General features: G+C 40.0%; 1 protein-coding gene across 1 annotated transcript; it reads right to left on the bottom strand.

Annotated features, from left to right (window-relative positions):
- Positions 1–7,414: 7,414 nt before the first annotated feature.
- On the bottom strand, positions 7,415–8,374 carry LOC140246548 (uncharacterized). The gene has a single exon (XM_072325891.1). The coding sequence runs from the start codon at positions 8,372–8,374 to the stop codon at positions 7,415–7,417; it is 960 nt and encodes a 319-aa protein (XP_072181992.1).
- Positions 8,375–19,570: the final 11,196 nt, after the last annotated feature.

Genomic DNA, 19,570 nt, shown 5'->3' with positions numbered 1-19,570 from the left:
ATGCGAGCGAGCGAAGCGAGTGAGCTTGAAAATTTTGATATTTTACAATCCCACATGTCCTTTGTGGCTGTACTAGTATTTTTTCGCTTTGGAAATTAAGGGGGGGGGGGGGGCGCACCGGGCGAAAACTGCTGGCAATTACTGGCAGCAACATAAGGAGGATGGCATAATGATTAAATGCGAGCGAGAGAAGCTCCTCCTACAGTGAAATCTCTTTGCGTTGAAAATTTTGACATTTTTCAGTCCAAAAACTGCCGTTTGTAGCTATATTCTTCGCTTTGGAAATTAAGGGGGGCACACCAGGCGCAACTGCTGTCAATCACTGGCAGCAACATCAGGAGAATGGCATAGCGATTAAATGCGAGCGAGCGGAGCGAGCGAGCATGAAAATTTTAACATTTTACAGTCTAAAAACTGCCGTTTGTAGCTATACTTTTTCGCTTTGGAAATTAAGGGGGGCCGCATCAGGCGCAACTATGCTGGCAATTACTGGCAGCAACATCAGGAGAATGGCATAGCAGTTAAATGCGAGCGAGCGAGGCGAGCGAGCTTGAAAATTTTGACATTTTACAGTCCAAAGACTGCCGTTTGTGGCTGTATTTTTTCGCTTTGGAAATTATGGGGGCACACCGGGCGCAACTGCCAGCAATCGGGCAGGAACATCAGAATGGCATAAAGACTAAATGCGAGCGAGCGAAGCGAGTGAGCTTGAAAATTTTGATATTTTACAATCCCACATGTCCTTTGTGGCTGTACTAGTATTTTTTCGCTTTGGAAATTAAGGGGGGGGGGGGGCGCACCGGGCGAAAACTGCTGGCAATTACTGGCAGCAACATAAGGAGGATGGCATAATGATTAAATGCGAGCGAGAGAAGCGAATGAGCTTGAAAATTTTGACATTTTCCAGTCCCAAAAACTGTCGTTTGTGGCTGTATTTTTTTCGCTTTGGAAATTAAGGGGGCGCACCGGGCAAAAAACTGTTGGCAATTACTGGCAGCAACATCAGGAGAATGGCATAATGATTAAATGCGAGCGAGCGAAGCGAGCGAGCTTCAAAATTTTGACATTTGACAGTCCAAGAACTGCCGTTTGTAGCTATATTTTTCGCTTTGGAAATTAAGGGGGCGCAACGGGCGAAAACTGCTGGCAATTACTGGCAGCAACATCAGTAGAATGGAATAATAATTAAATGCGAGCGAGCGAAGCGAGCGAACTTCAAAAATTTGACATTTTACAGTCCCCAAACTGCCGTTTGTAGCTATATTTTTCGCTTTGGAAATTAAGGAGGGCGCACCTGCTCACAATCACTGGCAGCAACATCAGGAGAATGGCATAGCGATTAAATGCGAGCGAGCGGAGCGAGCGAGCTTGAAAATTTTGACATTTTACAGTCTAAAAACTGCCGTTTGTAGCTATACTTTTTCGCTTTGGAAATTTAGGGGGTACACCGAGTGCAACTGCCGGCAATTACTGGCAGCAACATCAGGAGAATGGCATAGCGGTTAAATGCGAGCGAGCGGAGCGAGCGAGCTTGAAAATTTTGACATTTTACAGTCCAAAGACTGCCGTTTGTGGCTGTATTTTTTCGCTTTGGAAATTAAGGGGGCACACCGGGCGCAACTGCCGGCAATTACTGGCAGCAACATCAGGAGAATGGCATACTGATTAAATGCTAGCGAGCGAAGCGAGTGAGCTTGAAAATGTTGACATTTTCCAGTCCTAAAAACTGTCGTTTGTAGCTATATTTTCGCTTTGGAAATTAAGGGGGGGGGCGCACCGGGTGCACCTGCTGTCAATCACTGGCAGCAACATCAGGAGAATGGCATAGCGGTTAAATGCGAGCGAGCGGAGCGAGCGAGCTTTAAAATTTTAAAATTTTACACTCCAAAAACTGCCGTTTGTAGCTATATTTTTCACTTTTGTTTGTCCCACTTTTATTTGAGAACCATCCCCCCCCCCCCATCGACGCCTCTATACATATTAGGTTGCTTTTGTTAAGTGAAAGATCTGCTGCACACTCTTTGATAAATTAGGGAATATACGTCTATGTCAAAAGTGTACAAAGTTTATCCCTTATCCTGTATAACGGACCTTTTGCATGTTCATGATTGCAATACAACGATCTGGTGCATAGTTCTGGCGATATTTGGACAATTTTCCATGAAGAAAGTTCGAGATTTGTCCTCATCTCGGGAATTGCTTGGGGGATAAATGATTTGTCTGTCTAAACACTTCCTTTGGGGCGGGGCAAATGCCCCTCTGCCCCCCATAGATTCGACGTCCCTGATCTTCCCTTGGTATGCCCATAGATGTATCCTGACTGAGTCATCAGTCACTGTCGTTTCTCAGGAATGAGTCAGGAAATGGAGGGGATTCAATTATGGCGATAAAGTTGTTGTTATTGTTTGTTTGTATGTTTTCGTACATATTTTGCAGATGGTCCCCAGTTACTCGCGTCATAGCATGTTTACATGTAGACCTATACTATTTGACGTTGTCAACGCCATTTCTTACAGTGTATGTCGATGTTACTTTCTTCGCGAGCGAGCGAAGCGAGCGAGCGCTTGAGAAAATTTTACATTTTCCTACAAGATAGAATACTGTTCAGCTCTGTTACCTGTCTGAAGGCCGGCGTACAAACGTCATGCAATATGCCAAAATTGATACAATCACATTTCTGCTTCCTCCATTTTTTCCCCTCAAAATTCAGGGGGGGGGGGGGGGGGATGATTGTACAGGCCATCCCCCCCTCCTCCATTTCAGGGGGGGATATATCCCCCCCATCCCCCCCCCCCGGGATTTACGCCCATGCTAAATAAGCATTTATATGTCCAAACTTCAACACTCCATCCATTCAACTTTGATACACAATCATAAGAATAATAATCCATCCAACGACACGCCCTCATCGTAACAACTAGAATAGTCTAATATTGATTTTTGTGCTAATCAAGGGCAGGGTTTGATATGAATAGTTCATGACAGTGAGACGGACTGGACACTAGACAAAGTGGTATATTCATTATTAGCATGACCAGATGGAAATGATCAGTTTGGGTAAATTGTTGAGAGTAAAACTATATCAGTTGGGAGTACACCAATTGGGTATAGACGAGTATAGACCAATTGGGAGTAGACCAGTTGGGAGTAGACCAGTTGGGAGTAGACCAATTGGGAGTAGACCAATTGGGAGTAGACGAGTTGGGAGTACACCAGTTGGGAGTAGACCAGTTGGTAGTAGACCAGTTAGGAGTAGACCAATTGGGAGTAGACCAATTGGGAGTAGACCAATTGGGAGTAGACGAGTTGGGAGTAGACCAGTTGGTAGTAGACCAGTTGGGAGTAGACGAGTTGGGGGTAGACCAGATGGGTATAGACCATATTGGGTATGGACAAACTAAGGGTTGGACGATATGATAACTAGACAAAGTGAATGTAGACTGAATGACTTGTAGACGAGGTGGGAGTAGACTAACTAGTAGTAGACAAAATAGATATTAGACGACATGGCAAATAGACATTGTGAGTGTAGACGATTTGGCTATTAGATCAATTGTTTTGTAGACGAAATGCTCCTTAGACGAGTTGGGTATTAGACAATACGGGTAGTGGGCAAAGTGACTATTAGACAATATGGGTACTGGACAAAACGAGTTGTAGACCAAATGGGTATTAGACTAATCGGTAATAGACGATATGCCAGTAGACCAATTGGAAAATAGACATAGTGGCTGTAGACGAGGTTACTATAAACCGAAATTCATACTTTATTCTGCAGTTTCGTGATGATAATGATAATACTAATGATTACGACAAACATAATACTAATCATGATAGTAATAATAATTTTTACATCTTTATAATCTTTATACTATACGAACATGACGAACGTTAGTCTCTACAGTAAAAGCACCACTACCTATTTTACAAGTGAGTCGAAAGGGTCTTCATGAGTGAATCTCTCTTGTCCAAGGACGTAAGCAGTAGAAGTCGATACCGCGACCTCCGTTTGCAAGTCAATGCTGGAGTCTAATTCACTATGATTGACATTACTGTGCACTACCGTCTTAACGAACACGGTAATAACATCATTTCGGTTACAACGAAATGAAAGTTAAGGCCGCAACATTTTCCACTCTATGTATATTTATTGTTCATTTGCTTGGTTATAACGAAATTTCGATATAAGGAAAGAACACTGCCGGTCCGGAGGATCTCATGTAAAAACGGGAGTCCACTGTATATCACATTTCTCCCATGTAAGAGCCTAATGCTCTTACAATCAGCTGTACAGCATGAACCAGAGTATCTGGTATCTTTGTCTCTACGCGAGAGTAATTTGTTCGTTGTGCTTAAAGGGATGGTATAGTTTTGGTTCAGATGCAGATTTCCAACTTTGTGTGTGTGTGTGTGTGTGTTTTGTGAGATAATTAAGAATCTCTTGTGAAATATGAAAGAACATGCAATATCTTGTAAAAGGTTCATAGCTAAATCCTTACCTCAACCAATACTATACAGTCCCTTTAAATTCATACCAAACCTACACCCTAATTCTTCTTATAGATAAGGCTGAATGTGCAATGTTTACGTACACCTGCGTCTGTATAAGCGGGGAGCTACTTTAACCCGAAATCAAGTGAACTCAGTAAAATTCAGATCAACTCAAAATCGCGCGATTCATTCATGGTTAATATTTCTTGTTTTTGTTTTGTTTAAGAATCCATGAAAGCAGAATATGAAAGCGCCAATGAAAAGAAAATTGGATTCCCAGCAAAACGTAAGAGCATTTGAGTCACCTCCACAGAAGGCAGGAGGAACAATATCAACCATAACATAAAAATCAATATGATTAGAGAGTATCGAATGAATCTAAAAAAAAACAACAACAACAACAATTTATTTAGAATTCCGTTCTGCGGTAGGCCTTTGACATTATCATACTTCATTTTGCATTGTTACATACGTGAACCTTTTCGGAGGAATACCAAGTTAGGCTTTGGCATTGCAGTCTTTTGCTTAATCTGTTCAGTCTGTCGCCGTGACTGTGGTAGCTATATGTCATATTTGATGCGAGGATTTTGGCACAAGGATTCTTAATGAAGACGAATAAATGATGGAGAGTGACATTTACATAATACTACACGATTCAGATTTGATATGTCGCATTCTGCATGTCGTGGTACCGAGTAGTACGTTAAAAACGGGCTCTATGTTACAGTATAAGCCCATTTAGGACTTTATACTGCCGAAAGGTAGCCTATTCCAAGGTACTTTGGATTGCCAATCGTTAATGATATTCACTCAGCAAGTCTTTGTAGTGTACACATTACCTTGTCTGGATTTTCTGTTTCAATTACATGGTATCTCATAATATTATGTGCATATGATGGTGTTTCATGCATTTTCTTTGCGTGTGTGTTTGCTTTTATCAAATTTATTCAATATTAAATGATAATTACTATGTATTAAATAAGATTTATCCGCTGAGAAGCTGCTCAAGGGCTGGATTGAATTTGACTTTTACAGAAAACTTAGAATGTAAATCATAAAGTTGAAGACATTTCATAACATCATCGCACGAAAAAAAAAAGCTGAAACGACCTTATTTATATATTCATTTCTTTGATTTCTAAAGGCATGGCTCCATCAGTGAGTTGAACACTTGTTCGTAAAGGTCTTGCATGAAAAAATATACATACAAATATTACAAGATGGAAACAACGTAGTAACAATAGAAACAATAGTTTTAGTGCATTGTGCAACGTAAAAAAAAAAACAAAATCAAAACACACTTAGTGATTTCATCATTCCAAAACATTTACGTATATAGAAATGACAGTTATACAGCTTCAAAAGGGTTATTAAAACACACAAATATAAATGTCATCTTGCTTCGCATGCATATAGACTGAATGTGAAATTCTGGTAAGACATCTTTCATATTTATTAAACTCTAAGCTTTCCAGCAATGTATATAGCATGACCATGTTATAGGATAACATAATAATAATTACGTTTATGTGATACACTTAAGGGATTTTGTGATATCACATATTCAATTCTTTATATCACAAATTAATAATGTGATTTAGAATTTGATTTTTTCGATACACCAAAATGGAATTCGTTATATCAGAAAGTAATTTCAAATGGTGAAAGGCTTGTCATATGATCACGGCCATCTGCTAAAATGCGTGAAGTCGTGAAGTAAAATACTGAGCCGCAAGTTATTTTCCACTTTTCTGAGTGAGAAAAACACATCAAAGCAATCTATACACTCACAAACTTTGGCTGGCCATTGAAACATATCTCTTCTTAAAAAGTGGTGGCCCGCCATCTATTTCTGGTAGCCCCGGGACACCGAGCCACTGCTAATGCCGACCCTGGATATTATGACATAAGAAAAAAAAAAAAAAAACCTGCAGATATTGGTTTCTTCATGGTATCCTGTATCACCCCAGGCTAAAGCTTCTTCAGTGTTGCCACTGCTCCACCAGAGGTCCCTGCAGTTATTATTACACTAGTGTTGCCAGGTACCCATTTGTACACATGGGTCATGACGGACATGGCACGAAGATAAAAAAAAACAAAAACAACAACAACAACGTCATGTCCTCGGACCTAATCACTTGGCTGGATCTCATCGTAGGTTTTCCGATTCAAAGTCAGAAGTTTTATCCACTATGCCACAGAATCTATGCAATTGAACAAATCTTACTAATTTTAGTGGGAGAAACTTACTGTAAATTTGTCACGTAATTAGTAAAGTACCACAAAACTTGTTTTTCAAATTCATGAAATTCTTCCGTCGAGTTGTTTTCATTGCAACTGATTGACAAATTGCCCTACATCCTTATAGCTGCATGCTATAAGGATTAGAACCAACACTTGCTGTCGGGCGAAAGCTCGGTGGTCTAGTGGAGATGACGCCTGTCCGGTGATCAGGAGGTCGTACATTGTGACTGCTCCGAGTGTGTACGCCCATGATTTTTTTTATCATGGCTACTACTAAAATACTGATCAATTCAGTTCTTATTTACGTCAATGTAGGGCAATTTGTCAATCAGCTGCAAACTTGTTTTCATTTCCTTCTTTAATAATGAACATAATATTCACCGTTGCAGGCATTAGATCTTTCATATGTAGCACCATTTGCCGTAATTGTCTGCATTTGATTGTCCGCCCACCCCCCCCCCTAATAACCACACATGTTATACTTGTGAAGATGATGGCTATCGCGGTGAGTTCTAAGACGATAGGGGTACATTAATCGTTTGTCTCTCGAAGAAAAATCGTAGGTGAGGTGTACTGGTCATTTGCGATTTTTCGTCGCGAGAAAAAACGATTTATTGTACCCCAATCGTCGCACGTTACATTTGACAAATTTGGTGAGTGAGATTTCCATCGAAAACTTTCACTCCTTAGCATATGAGATATCATTCCGGTTAAAGTCTAATTTGACAAGCTCATCGTCAATCGCTGCCTTTATGATATTTTCATCAAACTGTGGAAAGTGGCGTTTGAACACTGTGATCATCTCATCGCGTGATCTAAGGTAAGTTTTCTTTATGGACCCATCCTCCTGTTCTTCCAAGAGCGTGGCGTTGTTAATCGAGAGCAGTCGACCTTTCGGGAATGCTTTACACCATATTTTGTTGAGAATTTGTAGATCATCTAGAAACTGGGTGTGAAGTATTTCCATTACTTCGTCAAAGTAGGACACTTCAACAGGCATGTTGTAATGGATGGAGGAATAAGTGTACCATCCGTCCTTCAGGGATATCTTGAAGAAATTGGCGCCTGCCGGATCGCTTTCCGCGTTGTGCAGGCGTAAGATAAGGTCCCCTTGTCGCACAAACTTGTAGCGCAAGAAGGACTCGTGGTACTCTGGAGATTCCTTCTCAAAATCCAGCGGGATCAACTGGAAAGTCGGCCAGCCTCCTGTGCCCACATCCGCCAGGTGCTTGGTATCTTCCCCTGCTAGGTTGAAGACGATTATGGCTACGTGGGCGCTTCTAAAACCGTTGGCGTCACCGGGTACCAGGGCTACCCGGTATCCAAGAGCTTTGATCACCATGTAACATCCGACATTGTGGTGGTAGCAACAACCTCCAAACTTCGCCATTATATCATTCTTGATTTCAGGCAACGTGGGAAGATGTCTGTCCTTCTTGGGCGTAGCGATACTGTGGATTGTCTGGTATGGTATATTTTCCTGCCAGGAATACACGATTTCATTCAAAAGAGCGACTGGATCGGAGGCCACCTTGTCTTCAGGTGACGTCACTCCTAGTACTTTGCGAATGAACGTAAATGCTTCATCTGATGTCATTACATCTGATATTCTTTCAGCTGTAGCCATAGCAACATCCATCGTGTCGTTTACACACTTCGAATGCCTGAATAAATTGAAAATAAAAATGTTCTTTTAATTTCAATGCAAAGCAAAACTTGATCCAGTCTTGACTTTTAAATGTTACTTTTGCTCGTAATCACGTATTGTTCAAATTCGCATTCATATTCTCCTTCCCCGATGCGCCATCGGCGTTCACACTGGCTGTCAAGTTATAATAGGTGCATGTACCATAATTAGTAATCACCATTCATAGTACCAGTGTGATGCTTACTTGGTACACGTCACACGATCGAGACCCTCGAGTCATAATACCCATGCATGATACAACCCACAAGTAACTAGACACTTTTTGAAGTGAACGTAACCCACGAGCTATATAGACGTCAAGTTAGATAGGGTCACAAAATTCCTCCACGACATAGACAGCAGGCAAATATGATCTATGAGCTCGACACTATAGATAAAAGAGGGCTGCAATTACATCACGAGGCTTAATGCACGTAGTATCAAGCTCCTTGGACTTTTTGTGCAAGAAATGTTAATTCGTGGCCCTTGTTTGCCTAATGTCTACTTCATGTGTATCTTTTACTTAACGTCTTGCTGGTTGACTTGTTTTATTTGATCAAACTCATCATCAAAGTCATAGAGTACATGTGATCCATACTTCGCAAATATAAAGGCCAGTGAGTCCGACAATACAAAGACCACGAATACACTGTGTACATTAAGACCCGTGATGCATGCCTAATGACGGTTTCGATGGTCTTGCTCGCTTTAAAAATAGTGTTGGACTTATGGGCCTTGTGTATGTCAGAATAGTGTCCAGCTCGTGCGTTGTATATGACTCGTAGGCTGCATGACTCGTGGGTGTCGGATTAATAAGGTACTGTAGGTACACCCGTTTTATTCCATGTCTATATCGTGGCCGGATGAACAGGTGGATGTATAGTGATGGACCTTTCTTCAATGTCTATAGCTCGTGTGCAACATTATACGCTTTGACAGGCTAAACCTGGGATGGATATAGTATGACTCCGGCTTTAATCATGCCGGGCTCAGCAGGCCAGGGGACTGCTTATACGGCTCATTCATTCGTGCGACATTTTCCACCAGAAGTAGGCCTTTGTGTGCTTTAAGAGCCATACAAACAGCACATGTTATAGCATGGCAGGACATGCGAGAGCATTGAAAGTTCACATCTGATATAACAGGATACAATTATACTGAAGGAGTATCCATATGCAGCTTGATGTGACTTTAATATTACCAAATTTCTCTTCTTTATAAATCGTGCAATTCGTTTAATTCAGTCAAAAGTTTCTTGACACGAGATAATTCTGAGATCGCTTTAAGAGAGTACTCAAATAATGTATTTCATGAGCGAGATATATAATATTTACAACAAGATAGAGATATCAATACAACGAAAGGAAGAGAGAAGTTAAATATGGTGTCCAATGAAATCACACACTTAGCCGTTTGTTACAATATCGCTGGTCACGGGTCATTTTATTGGCAGTCAGAGTCTGAGTTTACTCAGGGGAAAAAAAGACTGACGATGGATTATAACTTTGCACACATGTCATGCAACGAGCTGCTGTACGAATTGTCAGGATTTGAACCTTCTTCTTGCCCCTTACTTCTAATGAGGTGCATCTATAGGTCGTTGAACGTTGTGTGCACGAAATTCTCGGACCGCCCTGAAAATGATCTTGGTATAGCATGGCGGCGCGAGAAGTTCGTGCACACAAAGTTCAACGACCGAGATGCACCTCATTAAAAGGGGTACAAGGATAAGATTCAAACCCTGACAATTGTTTTACAGCAGGTCCCTGCATGTTTACAGAGTTATAATCCATTGTCATTTTTTTTTCTCCATGATCATTTTCATCCCGACATCGTGTCAATGCGTTAATTCGTTATCACTGTCAATTAAAGTAATTGATTTGAGTTACCACACTAGCTTTTGATCATAATTTGACTATTAAGTGAAATGGTGTTTTCAGAAACTTAGTGCAGGAAGATTCAAAACTCTTTAAGCATTATTTTCGATTTGGTGACATATACCTTTCTGGTCGGTATCGGTTTATGATAGCATAAAGTTCATCCGGGGAGGCACTGGAGATAAGAAGGCGATTATCAGATTTGAATGTTTGGGTGACTTTTTTTATTTATTTATTTTTTTTTTTTTTGAATTTCGTTGTTGCATCCCGTTAACACATTGCTGCTAGTAGTAATCCTCCTATGATTTTTTGAATGCCGATTTCTTTATCTTCTTCATTTTACGTCTGTTTTTCTTCCTACAGGACAATGAAAACTAATATCTTATTGTGATAGTGCCAATGACGATGACAACAATGCTACTAATAGTAATAATAAAAATAATAGTGTTAATGATAATGATAATAATAATTATCATTCTCATTATCATTATTATTAGTATTGTTGTTAGTAATAGTAGTAGTAGTAGTAGTAGTAGTAGTAGTAGTAGTAGTAGTAGTGGTAGTATTATTTCTCCGAAAGTGTTGATTTATAAACCCTGGGAATTAAACTTAAAATTATCCTACGGATTGTTTCATTGTAGCTCTTTTCGTCTGATGAATGGAGGCAGATCTCATTATGATGTCACCCTACTTTTTCTTTAGAGTTTGCTCGAAGTTGTCATCTTATTGATGAAAGTAAACTCTGACCCATGTTATTTATACCTGAAATAAACATATGCCATCACATAATTATATTCTATCTCATTAAAAAAAAAAAAACACCTGTATGATGTGTTGTACCCAAGCTCTATTTCCAGGTTACCTACAGTCACTAAACATTTGTTTCACCCACCCACGGCCATCTCTTTTTGCAGCTATTAAGAGCTTGCCTCTTTCTACTGATTTTTCAGAGGTTGTCACACGTCACTAACTTTTACCAATAATGAAAGGGAAAAAGAATGTCATTATATCCGGTTCGTGAATGTTTGAGGGATGTTCATAAATCCCCTGTTGAATGTCAAAATGTAAAAACACCCACTAATGTAGAAGAACATCAACCCCAAATGTAGAAATCGACCACAAGTGATTAAAAAAAAAACCATTAATGTAATAGTTTTCAACGACAAATGTTAAAACTAACAGCCCTCATCACTAATGTCCAGAATGCATCAACCAAGAGTATGCACAAAAAATCTGCAGGCCCCTTCTCTATGACTGGGGGTTATTGTGACTTGGCTACTTCCCTTTTCGTGTAACACAATTAGGAGTCTTAAACATTCACTTAAACTAAAGTCAGATTTTTGTGCCTAACCTTGGCTCAAATCCTATTCTATCAGCCTACTCATACAAGTATGTTGATTCTTATTACAGGGAAGAAAATGTCAACATGCAATGAAAGTTAGCTGAAAATGGGAGGGCATTTAAAACAAAGGAGCAGAAACAAACAAAACACGGAGTCGTTTTCATTTCTATACACAATTTAGTTTTTAAAAGCCGAATGCCCACTGTGCGACCTGAGCCTGCGAGCATGGTGTGAGCAACGAAATGACAACATTTCGTTGCAAAATGGTTCATTTTGTAACGCAATTAGGCCATGCGACACTTGGCACCAGTTCGCACCAGCTCGCAGGCTCAGGTCGCACAGTGGGCATTCAGTCTTACGCATGTCTTGTTGCATTTTTGGTTGGTACCGGACCAGCGCCCACAAATTTGAAAACGCCACTCCACCAGAACAAAGAAAACAAGGGTGTCTTATTTGTTTGTTTCCTTTAGTGCCCTCCCATTTTCACTGAACTTTCTTTGCATAGATATTCATAGTCATAGATTACGTTAATCTACTTCATACCAGTTGCATACTGTGTAACAAAGCTTAACAATACTTTTCACCTTTTCGTATAAAAAGTAAGACACTCTCCATCACAAGCACGCTCACACACACACACGCGTGCACACACATGCATGCACAATAACAATGTCATGTAGGCAACGCGTTACACAGATACCTTGTACGTAAGCACCCTTAACTTCAATGCCGGCCCAACCTGACAGGCAGACAGACAGACAGACACACAGACACACACACACACACACACACACACACACGTATTAAGCTACTCTCTCAGAAGATGTAATACAATTTAGGGGTTCCTGCTTTCTGAAGAGCTAAGGCGAATTCGAAGAAAAACAAACAAACAAACAAACAAACAAATGGGCACCTGTAGGCCTAGGCCTATATCAACGAACACGCGAATTTCAACAGGCCGATGTCTTAAAATCTGGTGAACGAGATGTCACAGGCATCTTCTCCTTGCAAAAATAAAAGAAAACACACAAACAAACAAACCTAAAATTTCTATTGCAAAATCTTTTTTTCAAATATACAAAATGACCTATAACGCAGGTAAAAAAAAAAAGGCTAACTTCAGGCAATTTGAAATTTTGACGAACACCTACGTGCACGTATCCATCAAAAGCTGGCAATACATGATAAGATGCCATGTTACTTAAAGTGTATGCCTTCCAAAATTGGTATAGAAATTACATTTAGCTTAGCTCGTCACCCACGAATCATATGGCCCGCGAGCTATAGAACAAAAAAAAATTAAAAAAAATAACAAGGAAAATAGGTTGATTAGTCATACACCCCCAGTCCTCCTGGCCACGAGATAGACACGAAATGATACGAATGCACCTCACGTCAACACACCCACGAGTCATACAGTCGACGAGTCGTATTATTTACAAGTCATAATTATTATGTCACTCGCACACACCTACACCTTTGTCTACTATACCATGCAGTAGTCAATGGTGCTGCGTGCTGATTTTTTTTTTCTTGTTTTAAAACGCCAAGTCACTATTTTTCTTTTCTGTTTTTTTCTTCTCTAGCAAAATGTGTTTGGTGTATTAAGATTAAGAGTTTTATGAGTACATAATATGTGACCGTGCATCACAAAACGAACAAAAAGTCACACCCCTTGATTTCACGTAAGGACTCCAAAAAAGGTGAAACGGGTCAACCAAGTCAATATTTAGTTTTTCATATTTCATTAAAGAGTTATCCTTCTCCTAAATCATTCTTAAGTTTGGGATCATAAAATGAATGGGAAAGTGCACTTTCAGTAGTTTTTCTACAACCTGTCTTTTGTAGAGTAGTGAGATCAGGTACGTCTTAGAGGTCCCTTTTCATTTTTTGATAACCCTTTGCACACTCTTCACTTTCAAGTCTGATAACTTTTGCAGGGATAAGGCTACTGCTTTGAAAGTTGGCATTAATCATGGACAGAATGTATTAATGGGACATGCTCAATTTCAATTTAATCTGATGATTTCTTCATTGTTGTTGCTCCATTGGTTTACATCCTGTTTTTGTCCCATTCATCGCACAGCTAGCACGGTTTTTGTAAAGATTAAGCGCTTGAATAGACAGATAGACCGTGTACTTCAGAGCCTCTTTAATCGCTTCACACTTTTCCAGACTGTGCGTTTTCTGTCCAATATTTAGATAGGTTAGGAGAGTCCATTTGAATTGAGTTATACATCATTTTAAAGCTTAGAGTCTGCTCTTTCAGAATCTGTCCTTAACTGAAAATCCATGTCTGGCGACTTTTTGTTTGTTTTGTGGTGCAGGGTCACATAGGGTGTTGTACACCGTATTAGTTGTATTAGTATCACATATTCAGATAGGGCCTCATCCACGTCAAGCTCTGCTTATGATGACGGTCCCCTGTATTGATTTCCCCTTTGTTAATAGATACAGTATGCTTTAACATGTTATTTTGATTCATATGTCACTTCAGACTGATGTTGTTACGCAAATGATTTTTTTTTTGTATTGATTTGTATGTTATCTGTATCATTCTGTTTTCATTTGCAATTGTATTCGGAGAAAGAAAATGCAGAAATAAACCAGACTAACCCAAAATATACAGCCCATGAACTCGACACGAGGTACAGACTGTAAAAAAGCCCATGAATCCGACACAAGGTAAACTCCTGCCCCCCCCCCCCCGACACACACACACTCAGGCAGTCAAAAATGCGCACAGTATGCTTGTTCCCGATTCTCAGAGATACCCCTTCTTTAGGGTGGGTCAGGAATGGGTCAGGATTGTGCACCCTTTTCTTTTTGAAGGGAACCAATCAGTTTTTGAAAGGGAAGATTATTTCGCGATGAAGACTCTCCACAATTTCAGCTCTCTTATAAATGGACAGTGTAGAATGTCTCTAGAGACTTTCTCATGCCTGATATACCAGAGAATGTGTACTTCCTGTGGATAGAAGGGCTAGCCCGGCATGCGCTGCAGCAAAACATGCAGAGTATGTACATTTATTTGGGGAGAATCGGGGGTAAACACCAAAAAATAAAGAATGAAAAAGCTCACTTGCCCTAATCTTGGATTCTTGGGGTTTGAAACCAATTTTGTTCGGGACCCTATTTCAGGGATGTTGGGGACAGATTTGAAAACCATCCCTAATTAAAAATGTTTCGGGGAAAATAATTGTGTAAGACCCTCTATTTCATGGACTTTTTCGGGATTTTTCCGCGAATTGAAGCCTTATAAAGATACAACCCTTTTCTGAAAATTCGGGAACGCGCTGGCGGCATTGATGACCACCTGAGTAAGGGGCCGGCCCGAGACGCAAACAAGGCTCATGAGTTCAACACTTAGGAAAACAAGGCCCATAAAACCGACATTACATATCCCGGGACTTCATCATGTACGCATGTAAAGGTAACCTTCAAAGAAGCTGTGATGATAAACAAACACTTGAGTATAGTTTATCGGACATGAACTTCACTAGTAACGGACTATACGTGCTACTGCGGTCATTACACAGGCCACTATTAGTAGAAATGAAGCCGAAACTTATGACAATCCAAAGAATTAACGATATATAAAAATCATATTAAAACAGTATATAATTAAACTTCGAATAAAGTGTAGCCACATAGTAACATCAGACCATTGCTTACCCTCTTCACTGTTCGTGAAAGAAAAATAGCAGAGGTCACGTCGTCAGATTTAAGGATGAGAAAATACCATTCGATGGGAATTGCAGATGTTCGATAGAAAGCTAGAAAGTCTAACAAAGCATTTAGGTCAGTCCTGAAGATGGTGTCGTCACTGTTGTACCAGAAAGGCCCTAAAAAAAGAAAAAAAAATAATCCACTGATATTAAAGTGAATAAGGGCTCAGGCAGGAAACAAGCTATTCTTGCGTAGTTCTCACGACGTATAGGTAATGTATGTGTAAATATCATGAGTATAGGCCTATATATACAGGAACTGCTGAGGGTGGCGTCACGCTAATCCCGAAATTGACACGAGATGGCCAAACGAAAATGGAATTTTCAATTTCGATCTCACGAAGTTGGCCCCGAACTTGATGAAAAGCCAATCAAAAGCCCAAGCAAATACTGTGCATGCCTACGGAGGGTCACCCGGTAACATCCGAACCGCATTAGGCTTCACGAAGGATAATGATGAATCTTTATCATGAAAATAAAAACATTTGGTATGTTTGGAAGATCTTTAGTGTAAAACTGTTTTTTTGTTTTTTTAATTTTTTTTTTGTTTTGTTTTGATTTTTACTCCCTAACGATTTTGTCGCCGCTCAGGAGGCTGCTGGGTGCAGGAGATTAAGAAACTTCATCTGGGCTTTATACCATGGCGTGAAAGATGCCCTCACGAATGACAGAAAGGGATATCTAAAAACTAAATGCAGAGGCGGATCCAGGAATTAAGTAAAGGGAGAAGCCTTTACAAAATTAAAGGAGGGAGCGCACGCACCCTCCCCATTTTCCCTTTTATTTCTTTTGTTTTGAATAGAAATGAAGACTAAGAAGGCACGCGCCCGGTGCGCCCCCCTGTATGGATCCACCAATGGAATATACAAAATATTTCTACATAGAAGGGACAAAATCTGACAAAACTTCCTCTAATAATAGTGAATACGTCTAGGTACGATCTTCTGCATGCTTAGTTGATACAATGGATCAAGAGTATACTGGAAAGAGGGAGAAGGAGAAGAGGGAGAAATTTAGAAGGGTAAGGTGGAGGGTATTAAAAAAAAGAACCAATGTGACCATACATCACAAAACCAACAAAGAGTCGCCAGTTATGAATTTTTAGTTGATGGCAGATTCTGAAAGAACAGACTCTAACCTTTATAATGATGTATAGCTCAATTCAACGTGGACTCTCCTATAACCTATCTGAGTACTGGCAAGAAAGCACGCACTCAGGAAAAGAGTGAACTCAGAAAAGGGGCTCTGAAGTACAGAGTCTATTCAAGCGCTTAGTCTTTACCAAACCGCTATTGTGCGATGAATGGGTCACAAAACAGGATGTAAACCGCCGGAGCAACAACAATGAAGGGATTATCAAAGTGATCTGAATTGTGCATGTTTTATTATCACATTCTGTACATCATTAGTGGCAACTTTCAAAGCGGTAGCATTATCTTTTCAAAAGATATATATTGGGGTTGAAAGTGAAGAGTGTGCAAAGGATTTTCAAGAAATGAAAAGGGGCCTCTGAGACATACCTCATCTCACTATACTCTGCAAAAAAAAAAAAAAAAAGTCGGAGAAAAACTGCTAAAAATACATTTTCCCATTCATTTTATAATCTCAAACGTAGGAACAATGTATAATAAGAACATAGCTCTTTCATGAAATATGAAAAACTTAAGATTTGACTTGATTGACCTTTTTCACTTTTTTTTTGAGTCATGTAAAATCAATGGGTGCGACTTTTTGTTGGTTTTGTGATGCACGGTCACATATTTTTTAAGGGGGGAGGAGGACGAGGGCTGAGAGACAAAGGATGGGTGGGAGAATATGTATATAATATATATATATATATATATATATATACATATACGGCAGACTGAGGAATAGGAAAGAAGGGCACGGGAGATGGAGACGAAGCAGATGGACGTCACGATGGAGACCGATTTGATACCCACGAGTTATATAGCTATAGCCCACTTTACCTAGTCATACAGCCTATGAGTTCGACACTAAGAAAACAAGGCCCACGAGACCGACACATTAAGCCCGTGTTATGTAATGTCAAACTTAGGTATCTTTACCTATAGTGTCGAACTAATGGGACATAATTGCCTATCATAGTGTCGATTCGTCGGTTGTGATACGACTTGTGGGCTATTGTATTATAACCCACTGACTTTTTGTTTTCAGTGTCGAGTTCGTGGGCTGTATAACTCGTGGGTGTCGCTCTGGTGGGGTGTCCCCAAACAAAGTCGGATAAAGGAAAGGAACGTGTGAGAGGATAAAAGAGATCTCGTTCACTTCGCGAACCTGGTGAGCTGTGTATTAAGTCTATAAGGATTTCAAAGTTAATTATGAAAGTGGTTAAGCAAATACAATAACGACAATAAACGAGAAGCGGTGTGAGGAAAATAAGAACAAGGTCCAAGACGTGTGATTATGGAGAAACAGAAGGAGACATTATTGGCGTCTTTTTTTGCAGCATGTATCTCGCAAATTATTCAAATTAGAATAAAATGTAAACTTAGCATTATCATATCAAAGTGTGAGTTATACAAAATAAAATGCAATATGAGGTCTACCATTTCACATCAGCATAGCTCATCAAAAAAATAAAAAAAAAACACACAAATAAACAAATTATTAATAAACAAAAGGAAACCCGTCAATGTTCATGAAAAGTGATATGACCTATTATTTTTGATAAAGTAATATGAAACTGATTTTCCAAGTGCCACGTGCATCATGATGATTATTGTGTTAGATTCTACTTCTCGAATTATGTTAGAAAATATCATTTATTTCCCTTATTATTTATGATCTAAGTTATCCCATACTTCTCAATCATTTTGTTTGGTTTGGGGATGTTGTTTTTTTTTTTCTTTCATGATCATTATTATTACAAATATATCTAATCGACAAAATAAATATAGCTCGTAGATTCTTTCCCGTTGAGTCACTTATTAAACTCTTTTCTGTTTCCATCGAATTTGATTTGATATCTATTCCTAATTGTTGTTTAATTAAGTTTCAGAATTTGCAAAACCTTGTAACGGGTCCTTTAATGGAAATCTAGGACTGATTCTTTTGCAGTTGGCTTTGTGCTTTTTCATTTTACTTTTTGATAAATTCCTACTCCTGATCATGTGGCAATGTTTCCATGATACACAATAAATGCATGCATTCATTTTGTTAACACTGCTGACCAAACTGAGGGCAGCTGGGCAGAGCAGCAGCGCGGCAGCAGGTAGGCGCTAGCAGGCTAGCTCGTCTGATTTTGTTTGCTGCCATCAACGCTCATTTTTCGCTACAATCGCGTGTCGACTGTGTGAACTCTGTGGTCTACCCAAAGAGATTATACCATAATCTCTTTGGGTCTACCTCTAGCTCTCGCCTCGCGCTCGCGCATGATCGAGTTCTAACCGCACCGGTGTACATCACACGTACGGCGAAACTCGGGAGTCGGAGACTGCGGTGGAGTATGCAAGACTGTAAGAAATTGGATTGTAAGATATTCGTGAAATTTTAAATTTTGAGGTATCTTACTGGGCTATCCTTGGTTCAATTGCACAACACCGTTTTAAATCAGAGTAGTACCAAACCTCAGTACAATCGCGCGTAAAATTACACATAGCCGCATTGTGTTGTGCCCTGTCTCGGGATTCCGTCGCTACTCCTCAGCTGCTGCACTGCTCAGCAACCGGTTACCGGACGGGGAAGTTCCGGGCGATTTTAAGTATGCTATATGGACCGATGCGATGGTTACCAATACATGCATCGAGTTTCTTACCGACTTCATACATTTTACAAAAACGTGTTGTTTTATATTTTCGTAGTAGAAGTTTACGCAGTTCACTAGCGTCAAAGTACTCAATATGTGAACGGATAAAAATTGTTTTGACAAGGCAAAGATGTGAGCTCAAGGCAGGGACTGACTTAACTGCGACCAGCAGCCCCAACGTACAACGTACAGTCAGAACGGCGGGTCTCCGGGGCTAGGACTGACTGAGAGGTACGAACAAGTCGCTCAGCTGCTGCATGACCGAACGAAAGCTCGGTCTGTAGGCCTATCTTGCGCGGGCGGGCGAGAATCGGCCTTCAGGGATCAGATTCTGTTCTGTGGAGACTACGTCTGGCTTTACGGAGGAGAGCCATAAAAGGAAAAAAAAAAAAAAATGATAGAAGACTCCTCTGGACAACTGGACGCGGACTT

Source organism: Diadema setosum, chromosome 3 (genome assembly GCF_964275005.1).
Source record: "Diadema setosum chromosome 3, eeDiaSeto1, whole genome shotgun sequence".
NCBI lineage: Eukaryota > Metazoa > Echinodermata > Echinoidea > Diadematoida > Diadematidae > Diadema > Diadema setosum.
The sequence above is the reverse complement of the archived record's forward strand: the minus strand, read 5'-3'. Positions and strand labels throughout refer to the sequence as shown.

Coding starts and splice junctions, on each gene's coding strand:
- LOC140246548 (XM_072325891.1), bottom strand. CDS start 8,374: ATGGATGTTGCTATGGCTACAGCTGAAAGAATATCAGATGTAATGACA.